The sequence below is a fragment of the Nelusetta ayraudi genome, unplaced genomic scaffold, assembly GCF_046127955.1.
Source record: "Nelusetta ayraudi isolate G7.1 ecotype Tasmania unplaced genomic scaffold, CSIRO-AGI_Nayr_v1 ptg000011l, whole genome shotgun sequence".
Classification (NCBI taxonomy): Eukaryota; Metazoa; Chordata; class Actinopteri; order Tetraodontiformes; family Monacanthidae; genus Nelusetta; species Nelusetta ayraudi.
This window is the reverse complement of record NW_027466061.1, coordinates 14,764,316-14,783,748: the sequence shown is the minus strand read 5'-3', so window position 1 is coordinate 14,783,748 and position 19,433 is coordinate 14,764,316. Positions and strand designations below refer to the sequence as shown.

Here is a 19,433-nt window from a genome sequence, read left to right as displayed (position 1 = left end):
AGTACCGTCCCAGTCATTGATGATTTGCGACGCTAATGATTTTCATTCAGATGCAATACATTCTAAGACCAAAGGTGGTGTTGCTGATACCGAAAGCTTAATGTGTTAAGAGGGCTTCTTTAAAGATGTTTTTAAATGTGTTTCAAGTTCCACTGAATCACAGATTATCTTTCTTATTCCCCAATTCTCGGTGGCAACTGAGAATTACCTGCTGAACAGTAAATATTCTTCATGAAGAACATAAACACAGAAAACATTGAATAGAGAACATGTCCATAGAATAGCAAAAAGACGTGTCTGTTAGCAAATTGATTCTTATAAAATAATTGATCTGTCACCAGACACGTCTGGTACCAACTCCTCATCCATTTCTATTATACTATTATCTCATTCACTTATTCTCTTAGCATGCTTGTATTGTTGACAGGAATGAAAATATTGTTTGTCATCTGTCATTGCAAAATACGGAAATTGTCAGAGTTTCTAAGACTGTTGGTGCTTTCAAAATATGCAGGCGAGAAGAAATCTCATTGCAGTGTTTTTTTTTCTCTCTCAGGGAGTTTTTGTTGTACCTGCAGCGCTACAAGTCCTTCTTCGCAGCATTGCCGGAGATGATGTGTGAAGGCGAGACTGTTGTGGACGGTTCTACGTGCTGGGTTGGAAATGATTTGGCAGAGAGGTAAGAAGCAAAGCCACCACCGTGAAAAAAATGGAAATGGAAATTAAAATGGTCACAATGGAACACTCTATTCCATTAAACACAAATGCACTCTCAATATTTAGAACAACAGGTCTCCAAATGTGATTCTGCTTTCATACAACGGTTCAACATGCTTATGCCAAATAATAAATGTAACTGTTGCTTTGCCTCTACCTCCACAACTCTTTCTCCAAATGGCCCAAAGTGAATTTAGTTAATAGTAACAGTTTGTTAATCAGAGGCTGTGGTCAAAACACATTCATTCCTAGACTGCAGGTCTAAGATTAGTTTTCCACATGAGGAATATGACTATAATTCCAGAGTGTTTACGTTAGCATTGCATCTCAATTCAAGTCCGACCTCCGTGCTCTAGATCTGAACTCTGACCCCTGACCTCAGACCAGAAGCGATGCAACCTCTCAGTCACAAAACCTTGTGACCACAGTCGCAAAGATGTTCATCTGTCTACCTGGACTTGCATGAATAAGTGAAGGCAAAGTTCTGTTCTGAGTATTTGACAAACCATTGGCATTTTCACCAACAGGAACCTTAAAAACCGCTGGTTACTACCAAAGTCAGCAGAACGGCATCTCTGAACGTGCAACCTTTCCATACACACATATACACTAACTAGCCAAACGAAGTGTACCTAATAAGGTGGCCCATGAGTGTAGCTGTTGCCCTTTTTGTCCACATGATGGAATACTGTGAGGCCAGGTTGCAAAGCTTTTGTGTATCTGTGTGTGGCATTGTCTTTGATTGTGACTGTTGTTGATGCTTGTGGGAGTGAGGAAGTGATTAAATGAGACTTGACTTTGATTTAATGCAGGCAGAGCAAAGAATTGCACAGTTGATCTTTGTGTCATCATTTAGGATAGTTAACTCAGGACTTTAACTCTTTTAAGTCTCACTTTTTTTGCATGCATGCCTTTTTTTTTGGAAAAAAAAAAAAAAAGGATTTTGTTTTTCTCTTTCTGGGTGCTTGCCACCGGGACTCTTTAGAGCCCTATTTTTGTGGCTGTGAGTTTTAATGGCGCCCCGAGAACTGAAGCAGATCGTCCCTGGAACCAGCGTCTGCAACTGATTCTCCCCGCTCAAACTGTTTCCAAACCATTCTGCGAGAAATTAGCCCCAGCTTAAAATGATGTGTTCTCCTTCCATGGTGGCCCCGAACTGGTTCCCAAAAGACAGAGTTGTAGGGAGGCTTGTGGTCTGTAATGTCACCTGTACACTTGACATTATATACATGTGTACATATATATATATGTATATACATACATATATATATATATATATATATATATATATATATATATATATATATATATATATATATATATATATATATATGTATATATATATGCTCTGGTCTCCTCCACCCTTTCCAAGCTGCAGATGATCTGCCAATGAGTGCGAGACGAGACACTGAGCAGACCACCCATTTCTTCAGGGGTTTTGTGACAGTGTGTCAGCCTGAGGAATCCAGTAGGCAGCCAATGTGTGTGTTCCCGTTCCATGATGAAGAGCACATGAGCAAATGAGCGTGCGGCAAGGCAGCGATGAAGCAGGCAGCAACCTCGTCAAGACCGAGTGTTTTCTTTTTTCTTTTTTTTTTTATCACCAACAGTTTAAACAAAGATGTGCTAACACACAATTTTGGAAAGTGTCTCTTTGTGATGTCACAAAGGGCACTAGTATGTCTCTCAGGTTTGTGCCATCACTCCCAACTAAGACCTTCTCATGACCACATTGTTTTGTCCCCTTTCCAAGCATGTGGAAGGTCCAACACAACATATTTTTAAAGTTTTTGCAAATTGCTGACTTGTGTAGTTTATCACTGAGGCTTCTGGAGTCAAGGGTGACAAGCAAATATTTGAAACTAGGTATAATATATGCCCTTTAAAATCTACAAGGTAGCAAACTCCTCCCACTCTATCCAGGTCAGTTGGACTGCTCCGGGCATTCAAAGAAATGTTGGCGTTTTGGTGCCTTTGTGCCCCCTGTGAAGCCCTGTGCCCCTGAGGAGGGAGGGCTTGATGGAATGAGGTGGGGGAGGGAAGCCTTGGCAGCATAAAGACCCATTGTGGAGTCAGTGGAGGGGAGCACAGCCCTGCTGCGGGGACCCCCAAAGCCTAGAGGGGAAACAAAGCTCCTCCTATGAGGCTGCATGGGAAAAGACTTGGACGTCGCCGCCGTGGCCGCTGCCCTCAACCGTGCCTGGGAAAGTTGCATGATAACGACCACGGAGATGAGAAAAAGCCAGATAATGGCAAGCAACGATGGAGAAAATGTGTGGAGATAGGAGGGTCCAGGGTGAAGGTGGTGCAAATATTATTCCCTTGTTATGTCTCAACCGATTTTTATAGGAGTGGATTTTGTTTGATATGGAGGCAAGTCAAATTGTGCAGTTGCCCATGGCCAGGGGAATTTATTTTGTCTGGCCAAGAAGTTAGATGTTAGCCAGAAGCTGCAGAACATATATGTTACCCAAGTCACATATATCTGCAGTAAGTACTTCATAGTTTGCAATAGTTGTTTATTATGGAAAATATGTGGAAATGCAGTGCTGCACTGCAAAAATGGACGCTTCTCTCACTCAACAAACACCAGGTTAATGGAGCATAGCTTGCTAATATTGCCTGCTAGCTAGCTATTGTGGGCATAGCTATGCATGCTGTGGTGCACATTAGCTTTATGCCTGGGATAAAATGTTGTTTTTTGTTTCTTTTCTATCCATTTTCAACTCACTGTTCATCATTTACGGCAGTGCCTTTTTTTTTTTTTGCCACAACACTGCCGATGTGAATATTATATATTATTTTATAATATTAGTATTATAGAGTATAATAAAGTATTATAGAGTATAATAAAGTATTAGAGCAACACACTGCAAAATGTACTACATCAAGTATAATAGCAAAAATGCACAAATTGGAACTTATCATTTGTGCATAATTCATTTCCCTAAACATTGGTTGGTCTTTTTTAAGTGTACCTTGATTTGATTAAGCGTAATTAATCAAAGTGTTCTTGGAACACTTTGGTTAATTACATGCATTAACTTCCCAGCAGTTGGAGGTCTGTTGGGTTGCAATGATTACTCCAAGGTTTTGGTTGTGAGACTGCTTTCGTTTTCTCGTATTGATGTAATTGTATGACTGTATGTGGAGGGCATATGGCGTTTGTACCCGCCACACACAGCACGCATACGCACACACACACATAACTCACACATTCACATATCAATCAACACAAGATTCATATGCCGTTTAACAGCTGGAAGGGGGTTCTTCATTTGTGAATAGGCACGAGGTTGAAAACACACACACAACACACACACACACACACACACACACTGCAGTATTTCAAATACATCAAAAGCATTGCAGAAATCTCTCTCCTCGCCTTATTTGCCATTTGATGACAGCGGGGTTGGGTTGGGTGAGTTGGAGTGGTGGAGGAGGCACTTGTACTTACAAGCAAAAGTGCGCCTTGGCATGTGTTCAAGCATCTCCGAACATTTCCAACCCTCACATGTGCGAATACTTTGCCGCATCTTTTCCGGAAAGGCAAGATCATTAAAAATGACCACAGACTCTATTTAGACCGTCCATTTGCCGCACATCTATTCTCGTAGTTTTATGGCAAGCAGAAAACAATCAGCTGCCCTCGCTCCTCAGTTTAATTACAGTAATTATAATCTGATGTGTCTGACGTTTTGTAGATTGAGAGGCTGGTTGCGAAAGCCTCTGCTGGAGGCTATATATATACTGCAGGGACCTCAGTTAAAACCCTAAGAGTGGAAAACACAATAAGAGGAAGCCTCAAATCAACTTAATAAGATAATAGTTTAATGACAAACTAGCATGAGTCTAAGTATGAGTGTGTGTAGTTCCCCAGTGATAATGGAAAACAACAAGTGATCAATGCACTGGCTGCTCTTGTATGTAAAAGTCAGACCAAACTTGTTGCCATCTCTGCGTAATTCTTATCCCAGCAATTAAAGCCACACATTAAGTGAAAGTCATTGAGCAAAAGACTTTCTTCAAGAAAATAGGGCGTTAGAAATATTAATGACGTGCAAACCAGTTGGAGTTTCCCGTTTTGTTCTTCATTGTAAGTGTATGTGGCGGATTTTTCTTCTTTGCTGGAGAAAAACTTGGGTTGAGCAAGGAAAGTTGAAGGTGGTGAAGTCGTAAACATTGTTTACATTCACAAAAGTGCTGTTGTGAGCACAAGAATCTGATTGTGTGTCACGTTGTCCCTGTGTGTGTCTGTCACAGCAACACGCGGGACGGGGAGCAGTTACAACGGAATGGGAAAGAGACAGTGAACTGTAAATATTGCTGACTTTCTGTTTCAGCAGTCACTTATAAACAGCATCAAGCTTCCTAAACAAAAAGGAAGGCCTTTTACATCGCCCCCTGGTGTTGGGCTGCAGTCAAGGTCATTTATCAGGACATGCAGTGTTTGTAGCTGGTAGCAGGCCTGGCTCAAGTATTTTGGGGTTGCCTGTCTATTTTGAAATGTCAATTCTCAGCAAAAAAAAAATAAAAAATTCTTTCAGTCAACATGAACATGGTCTACATATCATCATGCCAGTGTGGCCATTGCCGATGTCTTGCATGTTTTTGCATGACATTATATCATTAAGTTCTAAAAATTCTATGTGCTTAAGACTCTTTAGACGTGTTGGCAGGTCGTGTTTGTTCTTTTTGTTTTTTAGCATCTGGGATATTCAAATGATTTTAATGTGGTGGCAGACACGAGTGCTCTGAATAAACCCTCAGTTCGATTTTTAACAGCGTGCATGTTATAAGATGATTTAAATTGACTCTGGCTCTAATCAGCATTTTACGACCTTGAATGCACTTCAGGGTTTTTTTTTTGAAAACGATTTACAAGGACAAGTGAAATAGGCAAGAACATAAAGAGATCTCACTAGGCGTGTGCATGAGTGTAAGTGTGTGTGCGTGTTAGTGTGAGTGTGTGTGTGTGTGTGTGTCTGAGTGTGAGAGCACGCTGGGGTCGTAAGTTCTCTGTGAAAAGTGGAAAACTAATAACTCATCACTGAACTTTGGGGGATGATTCCAAAGTTTTGGATAAGCTGGAGAGGATGGGCGGCAGATAAGACAGCAGTGCTAATGCTTCTGAATGCCTCGCATTTTTATATGGTTATGACAATCCATTTGTTTATCATCTTGACATCTGGAATCCATTGTGTTAGCGCAGTGAGAGGAGAGGGAGAGCGCTGCAGCGGGCAGAGCCCTCACCATTCGGCCTTGCTGTGTCTCCCTTCACCTCCTCCGTGTTTTCTTCCTTGCCTTCTCTGTGTCGGTCTCTCAGATCTGGAGACCTCAGCATGCAAGAAAACAGAGGAATTGGATAATGAAATTCTAGCTGAGGGGACAATGAATTAATTACTGCTTGCAGAGAAAAGGATGTTCCCTGCTGTGAGCCTGTCACTGCTCTCTGGGCTTTTCTTAATAAGCACCGGTAGAAAAGCAGTTTTCATTTGTTAAACATGTCTATGATTTTTGGGAAAATAGTCCTGCTTCGGTATTCCATTCCATTTACACTCAGCCTGCAGGACTGGCATATATGTCTTATCCCCCACAATCCCTCTCTTTTCCTTTCCACATCTCCAATTTGGTGACCCATCCCTTCCCCATAACCCTTCGCTGCTGCTGGGACCCGAGCGTGACCTATTTCACATCCTAAAGTGGCTCCAGCTCCTCCCTCCTTGTGTTTGCATCCCTGCGGTTTGTGTGTATCTTCTATAATCTTGGGCTGTATGCACTGTAGGGTCATGGGCCTGAAATCTAAACCAACTTACAAACAGGTTTAATGTTGTTTTTGCAGGCATCAGGCTTTTGCAGGCTTTTGAAGCGCTTTTATTTATTTTTTGCTCTCAACCAGCCAAGAGAAATCTTTGTTGGCCCAATCAGGTTTTTGTACATTTGAAGCAAAGCAGATTCTTCCAATATTCTGTGTGTGGGTTATTGTGATAGCAGGGTGTCGGTAAAAAAAACAAAAAAAACAATGGTGACAAGATTCTGACAGCATCTGTGCAACAACAACCTCTTTAGCAAGTAACGAGTATACCTCCATTTTTTTTTTTCCAAAATAGACAAATTGCACTGTTGATGACTGCCAGGGCATCTGCAAATCCACATGCACAGACACTTCTTCTTTTCCCTAAGCAATGAACATGACCTTGTTGGCATCGTTGCTGGAAAACAAAGTCTACTGAATGCTTGGACTTGTGCAATACGATGTGACAAAAGGAAACAAAAAATGGAGCATGTACTTTTTTGATTATTTATTTTCGCTGCTGTAAAACTTTGCTCAGCTGGTGGGATGCTCATTGTTAATGGGAAACCTTGTGAAAGTGTTAGAAGGGTTGCGTATAAACAAATGTGATTTTGTTGGCCTCAGCGTGCGCTTATTTGCCAGTTTGGGATGTTGTAGGCTTCTGAGAGAGGACAGTTTGTATGTTTGGGCTGCCCTCAAGTTTAGGTCTCATGGTGTGCCTTGCCAAGTTGTATATTTGTTCCCCCTCCCCGACAATGCACGACTCCTTTCAGTCTTGGTCTAATCACTGAAAGGCAGCCATGTTTTACAGCCCGTGCCTTCTGTAAAGTGTCCAGCCAGTGCAGTTGTTTGAACTTAATAACCACAATAGGCTGGCTTGCTCGACTGGAGCCGTTCCTACTGGGTGAGGTCGACGTGCTGCACCCACTAACCTCCATGCTTGCCCATTGGCAAGGCACCAGACATTAGAGGTGGATGAGAAAAAGAGGGTTCTGGGGGGTAGGGAAGGGGAGGGAGGGTGGATGTGGAAACAGTGGATAGAGGGATAAATGGGCTGATGGATGAATGAGGGGAGGGAGGGTGGTGTGGGGTATATAGGGCAATTGCAACAGGAAACGCCGGCTTTTCCGACGGCTCTCCGTCTTTGTGGCGTAAGTGCCACTCTGAGCCCGTTTGAAGTCCCCAGCGCTAGCCTGTCTGGGCGCCAGCCAGTAGCGCTCCGCGTGCTCGCAAGAGAGGTTTGGGTTGTCCTTTTTGCGTAGTGGACACACTTTTTGACGCAGTTTGCTAATAAGATTGAAGGACACTGCTCAGGGGGAAAAGATGGAGTTCATCGGCAACGTTGTGCGTGTATGTGTGTGTGAGAGAGAGATTGAGAGAGTCTGGTTTCTATTGGACTTTGTGGAGACATTGTGTGTCTCTCGCTTCTCAGGGAACTTCACAACAACAACAAACATTGTGTTTTCTGTTCTGTCTTTTGCTTGCTCCACTTGCTCCACCAGAGCGCACTTGCTTGAAAAGGAGAACTGAGAGAACAGCCTTTTGTGATTTCAAATAGAGTACTGATATCTCTCTCAGGTTAGTGACAGCACTCCCAGACAGGTGTATTTTTTCTCTCCTTCCAGACATAAGCAAGGTCCAACAAACCGTCAGCATCAAGTTAGAACGTGTGATGTTTAAAAAGATGAATTCTTAATATATCACCTAACTTTTGTTTTTTTACTTCACAAGAAAGTGTCTGTCTGGAGGAGGGCATCAATATCTTACCGTGCTATTAACTTATCAGAAACATACACTTGGTGGGCCGCCCAGCTGGGGTTTTTGAAACCCTCTTCAAAGGCAGAGAAAATCCACGTTTAAACCTCGACTTTGATCTAAACACGCAACTCGTGCTGCAGTCGTTCAGACGCGGGGATTACAGCCTTGCACTATTTTTGTGACAATGCAAACTCTGTGCACATACCCATTCACACGCGACAACACACATTCAACACACATCAACACTCTCATGTCTGGCAAGAGCTTAACCTATGTCATGACTATTTTCCCTGCTTTTGTCCTCTTTATTTTTTTCCTTCTTAAAAAAAAAACAACACTGAACGTCACATATTGATGTAGATTGTTGTCCGAAGTCGAGTGACTCTAATCTGGATAAGAGAAATTTAATTCTGATATAATTATTCCAGAGCAGTGTGTTGTGGAGAGGACGTCTGGTTTTAAAGCCCAATATTCATTGGAAGTGGTCAGCAGACCTGATGGTTTGAGTGTGTAGGGAAGTGGGGAGAGAGAAAAAAAATAACAGGCCTCGGAGGCTAGAGGGAAAGCTAACAAATCCAACTCTGCACAAACAATAAAAGTACAGTACTCTACTGTGGAGGGTTCGAGCGTATGTGCGCCTATGATCTGTGCGCACTGTGTATGTGGTAACCTGAAACCACAGGGAAAACGTTCCTAGAATTCCGGGTGGGTTTGGTGTTGGGCTCTCGCGCGCTCAGAGCTCACGCTGCACGGTGGAGCTGCAGAATATGTATGTATACATCCTGATACACATGGACCTCCTGCCAATCACTGACAGACAGACACACTCCTTGTCCACAACCCATTCGTTTATACAGGGAAAAAAAATATCCTAACCAATGTTGTCCGATTGTGTTCGGGCTACCTGACGCCATGCGTGACAGTCAAATGCCACAGTGTCATAGACACATTGTTGGACAACTGTATCACATTGATCCTCATCTATAAATGTTGCGCATGTTGTCGCCCCCTACTGGCAAGCACGGCTTGATATAGGTATCTAATCTCGAGGCTTATGCAAGGGCGCAATGTGATGCTAACTCGCTTTGGCATGACGCACAGTCACACTGTAACTGTAACCAGACATGTACATCCTCTCTCTTTTGCAGTAAAAACAATGCATCTAGGTTCCAAAACACTGTAATCAGATTTGTTTTGGGGGGCCACGGGGGAGTCGGCCTTTCCGACCGAGCGACGACGCACGAGGGGCTAAATGCTGAGCTGCATCCAGAACATGTATGGTCACAAGATCTGAGGCCAGAATTCCCAGAGTGTTCCAGGGGGAGAATCCAGTGTAAATCTGCAGGAATCCACGGTAATTATTGGAAAATAGCGGAAATAAAAGCGATCAATGATATCATGGTTATTTTACAGTGTCATAGTTACAGCTCGCAAACAGTCCAGCTCCAGGTATCGTGTTGCTCAAACATGTTTTTCCTCTGGGCCTTTTTTTCTGCCGGTGGCCTTGAAATCTGATCATATGTATATATAGTATAATGTATGAAGTTTACATGCAAACAGTTTGTTTGTTCTGTGGCCAAGTTTTTGATGACTGCACTTTCCAATAATATCTGTTCGTGTTTTGTCGTTCAACTATTTAGAAATTTGGCATTTCTCAAAGTTGATGGACAGGCCAATAACATAGTAGATTTTTTTTCAACGTAGTGTAGCTACAATGTGCTCCATAAATAGGTCCTCAAAAAAAGAGAAAAAAGAAAATCTGGAAAAGTCGCAAATCCACTAAATACCATCATAATTCACTGAGGCGTGATATGCTTCAAAAACAAAGAGACAAGAGGGGAGGGAGGTTTATGAAAACTAATATGGCCTGTGTCTGCACTCCAGGGATTAATTTGCGCAGCTATCCAGCCTGTCCAGCCGTCTTAACCCAAAACCAATGATGCGTCTCATTTCCAAGTCCCGTCCTCTGATTGACAGATAAGCCTGACAAACGTGACGCTGGCTGCTGGGGCCTCGGCCAAAGGAGCCGTTTTGGCCGTGTGTTTGTCAACGCTGCCATCTGCCTGACTTCATTTTAGATAATTGTTGGCTGACCTTTGCCCTTCTTTTCCTCCTCCACCGACCCAGGGAGAAGTTTTTGCACGTCACTGCAGTAAAATGCCATTTATGTTATTCTGGTGTCAAGTCACTTTGGCAAGAGCCGCCTCTCTATCTCTCTATCAACAATGTGCTCTCAAATGTCCGTCCCGCTGAGCGACTGGGGACTATTTCTGCCTTTGGGAGTCTGTGTGTGTGTGTGTGTGTGTGTGTGTGTGTGCGTGCGCGCCTGCATGACGTTTTGCTGATCGCAAATATATGTACGCACACAGATTTGCATGGCTGCGTCTCGGCTGCTGGTATGTGTTGATGGCAGCAGGCGGATGGCTTTGAGTTATGTTCATCCTGCGTGCCCTTTGCAGCCTCAGGCAGTCTGACCTCTGACCCTGCCCACTGCTCACTCAGCACCGTCACAAGCTCCCCTGTACCCTGTGTTTGCTCGAGTCCACCGAGCCGCTAGGCGGCCTGTGCGCTCTCCTCGCACTGCTCCGTGTTTTTCCCTCAGACGCTCGGAGCAGCGAGCCACTGACGCCCAGATCAAACGCCGCCATGCCCACCGTATTTAGTTTCATCTGAGTGTGACCTGCGCTTTCTGGTTTACAATGGAGCTGTCAGCCCTAAGCGCCAGATCAGGGTGCTCTGGCCCGGATCAGACAGGCAAACAGGTGGTCGCCCTGCACCAGAGGATCACAGGCTGCTGTGCCCTATCTGCGCTCTGGGGGAATAGTTTTCTCTGCTGGCTCCGTGCCCTGCCTGCCCCTCACTTAGACTTCAGAAGATTTTCCTGAGTTATTTATTTAATGCTTTTTAAATACTTAGTTATAACTAAGCTATTACTTACTTATCTCGTATGTCTGTGTGTGTGTGTGTGTGTGTGTGTGTGTGTGTGTGTGTGTGTGTGTGTGTGTGTATACATATAGTCCATTACTTTGTTTGTTTTTTATTTGAGGTCAATTTAATTTGGGATACAATATACACAAAATCATTTGAAAAATTAACCGTTTGTGGGCGTAACTCTAGCTGGCTAATGCTTCCACCTGCTGGTCAGAAGCTGTTACTGACTTGGTTGTAATACTCAGCAAGTTAAACGCTGCCTAAATTGAGGGAAGTGTCAAAAGCACAAGTTCATACCACAGAATAATAATCCATTATATTGCAGGTATAATTTTTGCATGCAGTATAGATCAACAAAGACAAATGAGACTAACACGAGATGTTCCTGCTGTTCCAATTTATTTAGGCACAAGTCTGTGTGAGTCAGCCAGCATAACGTCTGCCCAGCAGGAGCGCAGGCGACAGGCGATAGGTGGAGAACAGTTACACCCAATGAGAGATGCAGTCGAGACGCTCGGTTCTGGGGCGTTCTTCAAAGCAGACCACAAGACAATTAGTGCTCTGTCTTTATCACTGCCAGCGGATAGTATTAAATCCTGAAATACTGCATTGTGCTTTTTCTTCTTTTGTATTCAGGGAGACTCACTGAAGCTCTCACAGTGCAGTTTACCCAGACTACGTGTCACTTGGAGGTTGCAATGATTTGTAGTGGGAGTAAACATAGATACAGAGGATGTTTACACGTATCCATATTATTTTAAGGTAGAAAAACTAAACTGATTTGCTGTCCCTCTTAACTTACACTGTAGTTTGCCATATTTGTTTTTGGCAACAGGATATGAACCTTTCCTGCTTAAAAACAACCAACCCAAGGGAACACACCCTTTTCCTGTAATTGGTTAGAACTGTATTTGTTATTGATGACACATTTGCAATAATAATAATAATAATAATAATAATAATAATAATAATAATAATAATAATAATAATAGTGTTTTTTTAGAGGCCTGCCTGGCCTCTACTGTGACCAGCCCTGAGTGAAACCAAAAATCCACAACAATCAGCCAACAAAAAAAACGTTACGCCAAAAGGCTTCAGTACCTCATGTTGGCCACACGGGCGCAGTGTATGCCAATGTTTTGCTCTGGTGAAAAAAAACAGCCGAAAGCTGGAATCAGCGTGAGCAAACGAGCTCATTAAAAGTAATCATTATTTCCCAACAAGAAAGTAACGGAACCGTTTATCATCCGGGTGGTGTTTGGAGATGTCGACAGAGGGATTATGTGTTGGATCTGGTGCCTTTGTGATTGGTGCAAAAACTGTTATTACTTTGCTTTGAATTGCTAAAGTGAGGATTCGCTAACATTTCCATGGGGATGAGCAAAACGGGAGCAACTCAATTAGTTAAAAAAAAAAAATAAAAAACGTTTTAAATGAATTTTATTTTTGCAGCTTCTTCTTCTGCAACTTCTGCAACTATTTAATTGGTAGGCCACTCCATCAGCCTGACTCTAACCCCTTAATTCACAACGCGTTTCTGAACGGAGTGGTTTGATCAATTCATGCGAGGATTGCAGGCCACCGGGAAACAAGACTCTTTTTCCCGTCCAAGCTGTCTCAAGTATTAGTAGAAAAATAGTTACACACCAAACTGCTGGTGTCAGACAAAATGCAGATATTTAAATTGACATGCATTTTGTTCATTATAGTTTGGAATCTGCTTTCGTGTTTGATGCCCGATCTGAACAGTGTAGAAACCGATAAGTCACGTTAGCGTTTCACAGTAAAATACAGCACATATTTAAACAAAATCCATTTGTACTTTGTAGATTATAATGAAAATCAAAAGTGTTTTCCAATCATTGACTTAATGTGTGAATGATTCTACCTGCTTCGATAGACGCGGTCGAGACGTGAAAAATAGAACAGCTGCATATTTTTCCAAAGTGCCACGGCCAGTGTGAACTTGCACACTGACTTTAATGGCCGTGGCCTGCTGTGGAGCCATGACCGCGCCGCAGACGCGCCGCAGATGCTTTCGTTGTGTTCGTTGTGAATTGTATGTTTGTCTGCTAGCTCATTTGCTGAGCCTCGTTCTTGTTTCGTTCTGTTCCTGTTCTGTTCTGTTCCTTGTTCTGTTTTCTCATCCTCCTGAGCAGCCTACTTTAAACTATGGCTCTGCAGGGTCAACCCAGGTCATAGATCGGAAGGGCGGAAACAAGCTAGCCTGTGTTGAGCCCAGAATGTAAATGTGCTGCTTCTTCATATATGGAAAGGATGTATTTATTGGGAACTTAACCTTGAAACAAGCATTTCTGTTGGCTGCAAAAGATCAGACAATGGTTAAAGGTTAAAAATTTCATTGCAAGTCGAGGATTGCAAGTCGGTGGGCAAACTGAAAAGAGAAATGTCGATTTGAAATGCGACCCAACCTGAACTAAAGCAGGTTCATGCACTTGATGGCATTAAAGAAATGAAAGATCAAGAAAACCAAAGTACCAAGTGAAGGGAGTCATTCATTGGGTGCAGTGACATGTTTTATTGCGCCGTCGAGGACGGTGCTTTCAATGCGTAATAGCCGTGAGTAATCCGAGCCGTCGGACCTTCAACCGTATAGCCGTTACAGTGCAAACGCTCAATAAACTCTTGGTCAAACCACCCTGGGACTACTTAGGGAGAGGCAAAAAGCGGCAAGGACCTGTGTAGCCGGAGTGTAATTCCAACCCGACCACGCGGCCAATAACCATATTTCACCCTCAGAGCCGCGTGAGCCTCAGGTGAAGTCTGAGACCAAATGCAAATGTCCAGTTGGGACGACGCCAGTGGGGGCAACGCAGCCCTGCGGACTGCTTTGGTTCCAGCGCACAGCTCCGTTATTAATAGTAATAAATTACGTGATGTTTTCCACACTCGCTGCGATTACACAGCGTCTCCAAAACCTCTGGAGGCCAAGCATCAAGATCCCAAGATGATAAAGTGGCTCCAGTGGCCGTCCAGGATGTGATCTAATCACTCCCTTCTGGCCACCAGGTGAGAAGACAGTGGGAGCATTTCTGGGATTCTCTTTCTTTTGTGATTGAAGGGACAAAAATAATTATCTCATCACAAAGAAGCAGATAAGGTTTGACAAATAGGAATTCAAGGGGTCAAAGGTCAAAGAGTTGTTGGACTAAGAACTTCCAAATCGATTTTTTTTTTTTTTTGTCAGCCAGCGTGAGATCATCAAAACTCTCTCAGGCTAATTTCACATCAACAGACGCAAAATTGCCGGCTTGTGCAGCAGCAGACTCTGGTTTTGATCTTGTGAGAAGTTGTCAACATGGGCGGCTGCACCTCTCCTGCTCTCCGCCCAGCGGATTTCTGACCCCGCCTGGCTCTGAGTCATCGCTCACTGCAGGAGCTCGCCGAGGCTGCGCCAGTCACGACAGCGGGCCCATCGCTTCACCTGCCAAGCCATGGCACGGCGCCCTCCACTGAACTCCTTTTAAAATATTAACTCGGAGCTTTTCGCCACGCTCGGCCCGATCAGCTCGAGGGCGTCTGCTGCTTTGGGATTTAGCCAGAATTTTTGCTTGCAGCGGTGGGAAACTCTTTAATGAAACGGGACAGTTTGAGTGCATTTTAGCAGTTTGTTTTCTACTTTGGCGACCTGCTTTTTCACGTTAGTCGATCTGCGGGGAAAATGTTTTTTTCTCTCTCAAAGTTTAGCCTCATTATCCTGATTTTTGAAACGAGCACAAAACTGTTTCCTTTATGAATCCCCCGAGCTCAGACGGAAGGAGGTCAGTTATGAAAGCAACACAAAGCTGAACGAAATCACAACAACACGGCACGACTGCAACCACCCGTTGTTGTTGGATGATGTGCGTACTAGATTTTTAATATTAGACCAAAAAGACTAACTAGAGTCGGAGCTCGTCTGCACCTTCCATTAGTTATGTCTTTGCAGCACCAAATGCCTCCAGCTCATTTCTGTCAGGATGTCCTGCAAAAGAGCATCCAGTGTTTGTTTATTAGTTTGTTTATTTTCCAATCAGTCCCTTATTTGCTTAATTACAGTTTTAAATTTCCCACTTTATTTATTTTGCGTCCATGCTTTCACGGTTTGCAAATCCAAATGTATTTCAACACGATTTATTGCTGGGAAACCGTACTTGTGGTTGACCTGCTGCGCACATGTTTGTGTGTTTGCTTGCGTGCGTCAGTCACTGTGTGCGTGCGTGTGTGTGTTTGAATGAGTGCGCATGCATGTGTTTTCCCACATTGCAAATTCGGGGCGCAGGCTTGTGAAACACCCTGTGTGTGTGTTTGCACACGTCTGTGTTTACGCTTGGAGTGACAGTGTGTTGTGCACATAACATGTCGCGTTGATTAAATATTTGTCAAAGTGGCTTTTGACCAGGCGCCCCATCAGGCACTCCGTCGCTGTCTTATATGGTATTTAGTGAGCGGCCGCCGCGCTCGCTCGCAGCCCGCGTGCGAGTGTGTGAGAACAGCGTGGCCTTTCAGAACAAACTCTCCCGCTCAGAGTATTTCAACACATCCGAGCAGCGCTCGTAACGTTCGCTGGCTGCGCTCTACCCCCCTCGCTTCCCCTCGTCCCTCCAGCTCTGGGCAACGGGACGACATCCTTCAGTTTTCAGAATGAGGGGAATGAAGCACAAGCAGGGCGTGTGTGTAAATAAATTAAGAAATGAAAGAAAATGTTTGCGTTTTTGGAGTCGGCCTTCGAAATACGAGGTATCAGTGGGGATAAACAGGGCAAACTTTAAAGGGTTTTGGCTTCACAGCTCTGAAACTTTATTTAGCTCATCGTGGAGCCGTTCCCTGCGGAGTGGACAAACCCCGTTTTATTTTTCAGGGCTTTTTCAGCGTGTTTATCCGCCTGGATCCCGGCGCTTCTCTGGCAGGCACTTGAAACCTGTAGCGCTGTACGGCTGGAGCTCTGTTTGTGTTATTTTTCGTTGTTTCGTTGTCTCATCCAGAACTGCGGACTGCTGTAGACACCATGGTGCATCAGCCCGGACACACCTCAGAACAGTGAGGAGGTCTGTCATCCGCAGAGATCACAATCTTGCTGTACCAAAAAATATTTGCTCTGTGCTCAACTTGTACCGTTAAGAAGAACATTTTATATTTGCAGCTTTGTGATGAACGTAAAGAATGGCGTTAAATCTGTGACAATAACTGAAGTGATTCTACTTTCTGGCTGTTTTCTCCTTCACTTAAAAGTGCCATATTTTGCTAAATTCACTGAAGTTGTTCAGGGAAAAAAGATCCTTTAAACAAAGAACTATGTGCTTGAACACACTGTCGGGCCCCATTGTGATGTCAAAAAGGGCACGGAACCTGTCACCTCTAGTTAGGGATTTATTCTTTCGAGATCACCCTCCAAACACGTCAAGTGTTCAACAAAGCTGAGTCGAGTGCATTTTACTGGAGGCGACTAACAGAGGGCTAAATGCGCTGCTTACTGGAGACCTACAGAGCTCGCTTCTCTTTTTCCAGTTTGTCATGCCTGCTCCACGGGTGCACCGTGAAAAAATGGATATCTGAAAATGTAACAGACCTTTGGACGTCTTAACCTCGCCACATGATATTGCACATTAATAGCGGGCGGGTGAAAAGCTGTGAACCTTCTACCCCTTGGTTGTTGCCTTCGCTACAGGGAGAAAAAAAAATGAAAGTGGTGTTAATGCCACGCCGATGGAGCACATTATGTCAAATGTTGACTCTGAGAGAGAGCGAGAGGGAGAGAGAGAGCGCGAGAGAGGGAGGGAGGGAGAGACAGAGAGAGAGGGAGAGGGAGGGAGAGAGAGAGAGAGAGAGAGAGAACGCGCGAGAGAGGGAGGGAGGGAGAGACAGAGAGAGAGAGAGAGGGAGGGAGGGGGAGACAGAGAGAGAGAGAGAGAGAGAGAGAGGGAGAGAGAAATCCCACACAGACATTGCAGGCAGGCAGCATCAAGCATTTGAAATGATATTAAAACTTGGAGCTGGCAGCAGTGAATGGGAATGAATCATGAGAGCCGACACGTGTTCAATCTTGCACACTGAGAGAAGAGGGTGGAGGGACGCTCCCTCGTGATGCACTGATAATTTGCTGTTTACCCTGATGGCAGCACTGCCAGCTGACAGAGAACCACCCACAGCTGTGAAAGTGCACGCTGGGACGAGAAGAAAAAAACCACCCCGATTCCCTGCTAATCACCGCATCATCGACCCCTTTCCTTCCTTCGCTCGCTCGCTCGCTCTCAAACCACCTGATGTGTTTTCGGAGGAGCCGCTCACGTGAAATGCCACTGGCAAAAAAAGACAAAGGTGCGCTAAATGTCCATTCAGCAGGCAGGCATTCAGAGATGTGAATCGAAACACTGAGGTTTCATTTTGCAAAAGTGAAATTAATATTCATCAGCAAGCAGCTCAAGCGTGTTTGAATCACTTTTTGATTTTTACTCCCTGAAAGACGGAAAATAATTTTTTTGCATGTAAAAATGTTGTGATTTTTGATCGTGATGATCAGCCGTTGACAGACACGGATGCACACGCGTGCATAAACATGTGCACACATCACAGTTAGTTGCACTTTTTTCCACCAACGACTTTGAACTCATTGGTTTCACCGCGCTGCATCAAAAGTTGGAACCAGAGCGTTTCATTCCTGTGGACGGCACTTTGAGGTTTTATTGTGTTTCTCAATAATGATTAAAAAAAAAAGACAGATGGTTTGACTGACATGGTTGGGTCACGTACAGAGGAGGGACAGTGAGTGTGTGTGCAGGGCTGCTGAGGATGGAGCTGGCAGGCAGGAGATCGAGAGGAAGACTAAAAAGAAGATTTATGGATGCAGTGGAAGAGGGGGAGAAGTTCCTGGGTGTGGGGAAGGAGGGTGCAGAAGACGGGATTAGATGGAGGCAGATGAGTGGCTGTGGAGACCTGGCCAGCAGAGAAGAGCCCAGCAGAGAAGATTTGTTTACTCCCTCCAAACACGATGAATGTTGGCTGCATAGAGAGCAAGGTGTGCGCGTGTGTGTGTGTGTGTGTGTGTGTGTGTGTGTGTGTGAGAGTGAGATTGAATCCCAGCATTTTGACCTCACCTCCAGTCCAATGTTTATACACCCTTGAAGGAACTATTGAGTCTCATCCCGGTTCTGTTCACGCCATTTACATCAAGCGCTGGACTTGAACCCGGCGCACACACCTTTCAGGCTGAATATTCCGTGTTCTTGTGTGTATGTGTGCGTGCTTGTGTGTCCGCCCCACGCCTTGCAACCCATGAGCATTCCTGCAGGCATCCAAGGGATCAAGACAGTTCAGGCGGCGGTCAGCGTCAGGGCGCTGAGGTCAGTGGCGCTCTGTGCTCCAGGCAGTGGGAAAGAGACAGGAGACAAAGCTGCCTTTAGGAGCAGCCATCAATCGGTCATTCACTGGGGAATTAGTCACTTCCATTGAGGAGAGTCAGAAAGCCATGAGTCAGACGCTGTACATCTGCACAAAGGCATTAGCTTTATGTATTAATTCATTCTTTTTTTTTACTTTGTGAGTTGAATATTTTATTCCCCATGAAACCACACAGACGGTGTGTGTGTGTGTGTGTGTGTGTGTATTGTTAAGGAGAATATCATCAAGGTGCTGCAGTGACTGTTTTTGTACAACCCTCTGCGTGCTCTGCGATTGAACAAAAATCACGACATCAGGCCGGGCTGCATGGCACAGTGCAACGGCGTCCCTCCTAATGCTGGTTATCAGTTAGTCGTCCCGCTGTGTCACAGACCCGTAAAATAATATCAAACATAACCCGACAACCGGGTGATTCGCCGGCCAGTGCGCGCTGCCAAGCTCCCCCGACTCTTCCCTTTCATTAGCGTCCCATCTGATGAGCTCATTTTCCAGCCGAGCGCCTGTCATGTTGGGCCAAGTGCAGAGACGAGCGAGCGAGCCAATAAGTGAGCGAAGGCTTAGACTCCAGGAAGCCGCGTTCAAGTCTTGGATTCGCTTTTGGATGTTTCCGTCTTGACAAGGGTTGGAGGATCGACCGCGGTTGCAGATGCGTTGAAGGGAAATAAGCAACAACAGGAGGAAGGGGGGAGGAAAAAAGAATGTGAGGAAGACGTGACATAATGCGACACAATGGCGGGTTAAGCGAGGCCAGCATTTTTATTATGGTGCTGATTTGCAAAGTGCTGTCTCAGCAGTCGGAAGCTGCTCAGGCCTCATCAGGACAGCGCCTGGA

General features: G+C 44.6%; 1 protein-coding gene across 2 annotated transcripts in view; it reads left to right on the top strand.

Annotated features, from left to right (window-relative positions):
• Positions 1-19,433, top strand: part of LOC142885139 (glypican-5-like) — a 94,098-nt gene that overhangs the window by 40,003 nt on the left and 34,662 nt on the right. For both annotated transcript variants that reach the window (XM_076021302.1, XM_076021301.1), the window contains one exon: positions 557-679. In XM_076021302.1, coding sequence (XP_075877417.1) covers positions 557-679 — 123 coding nt within the window. The remainder of the gene's footprint in view (positions 1-556; positions 680-19,433) is intronic.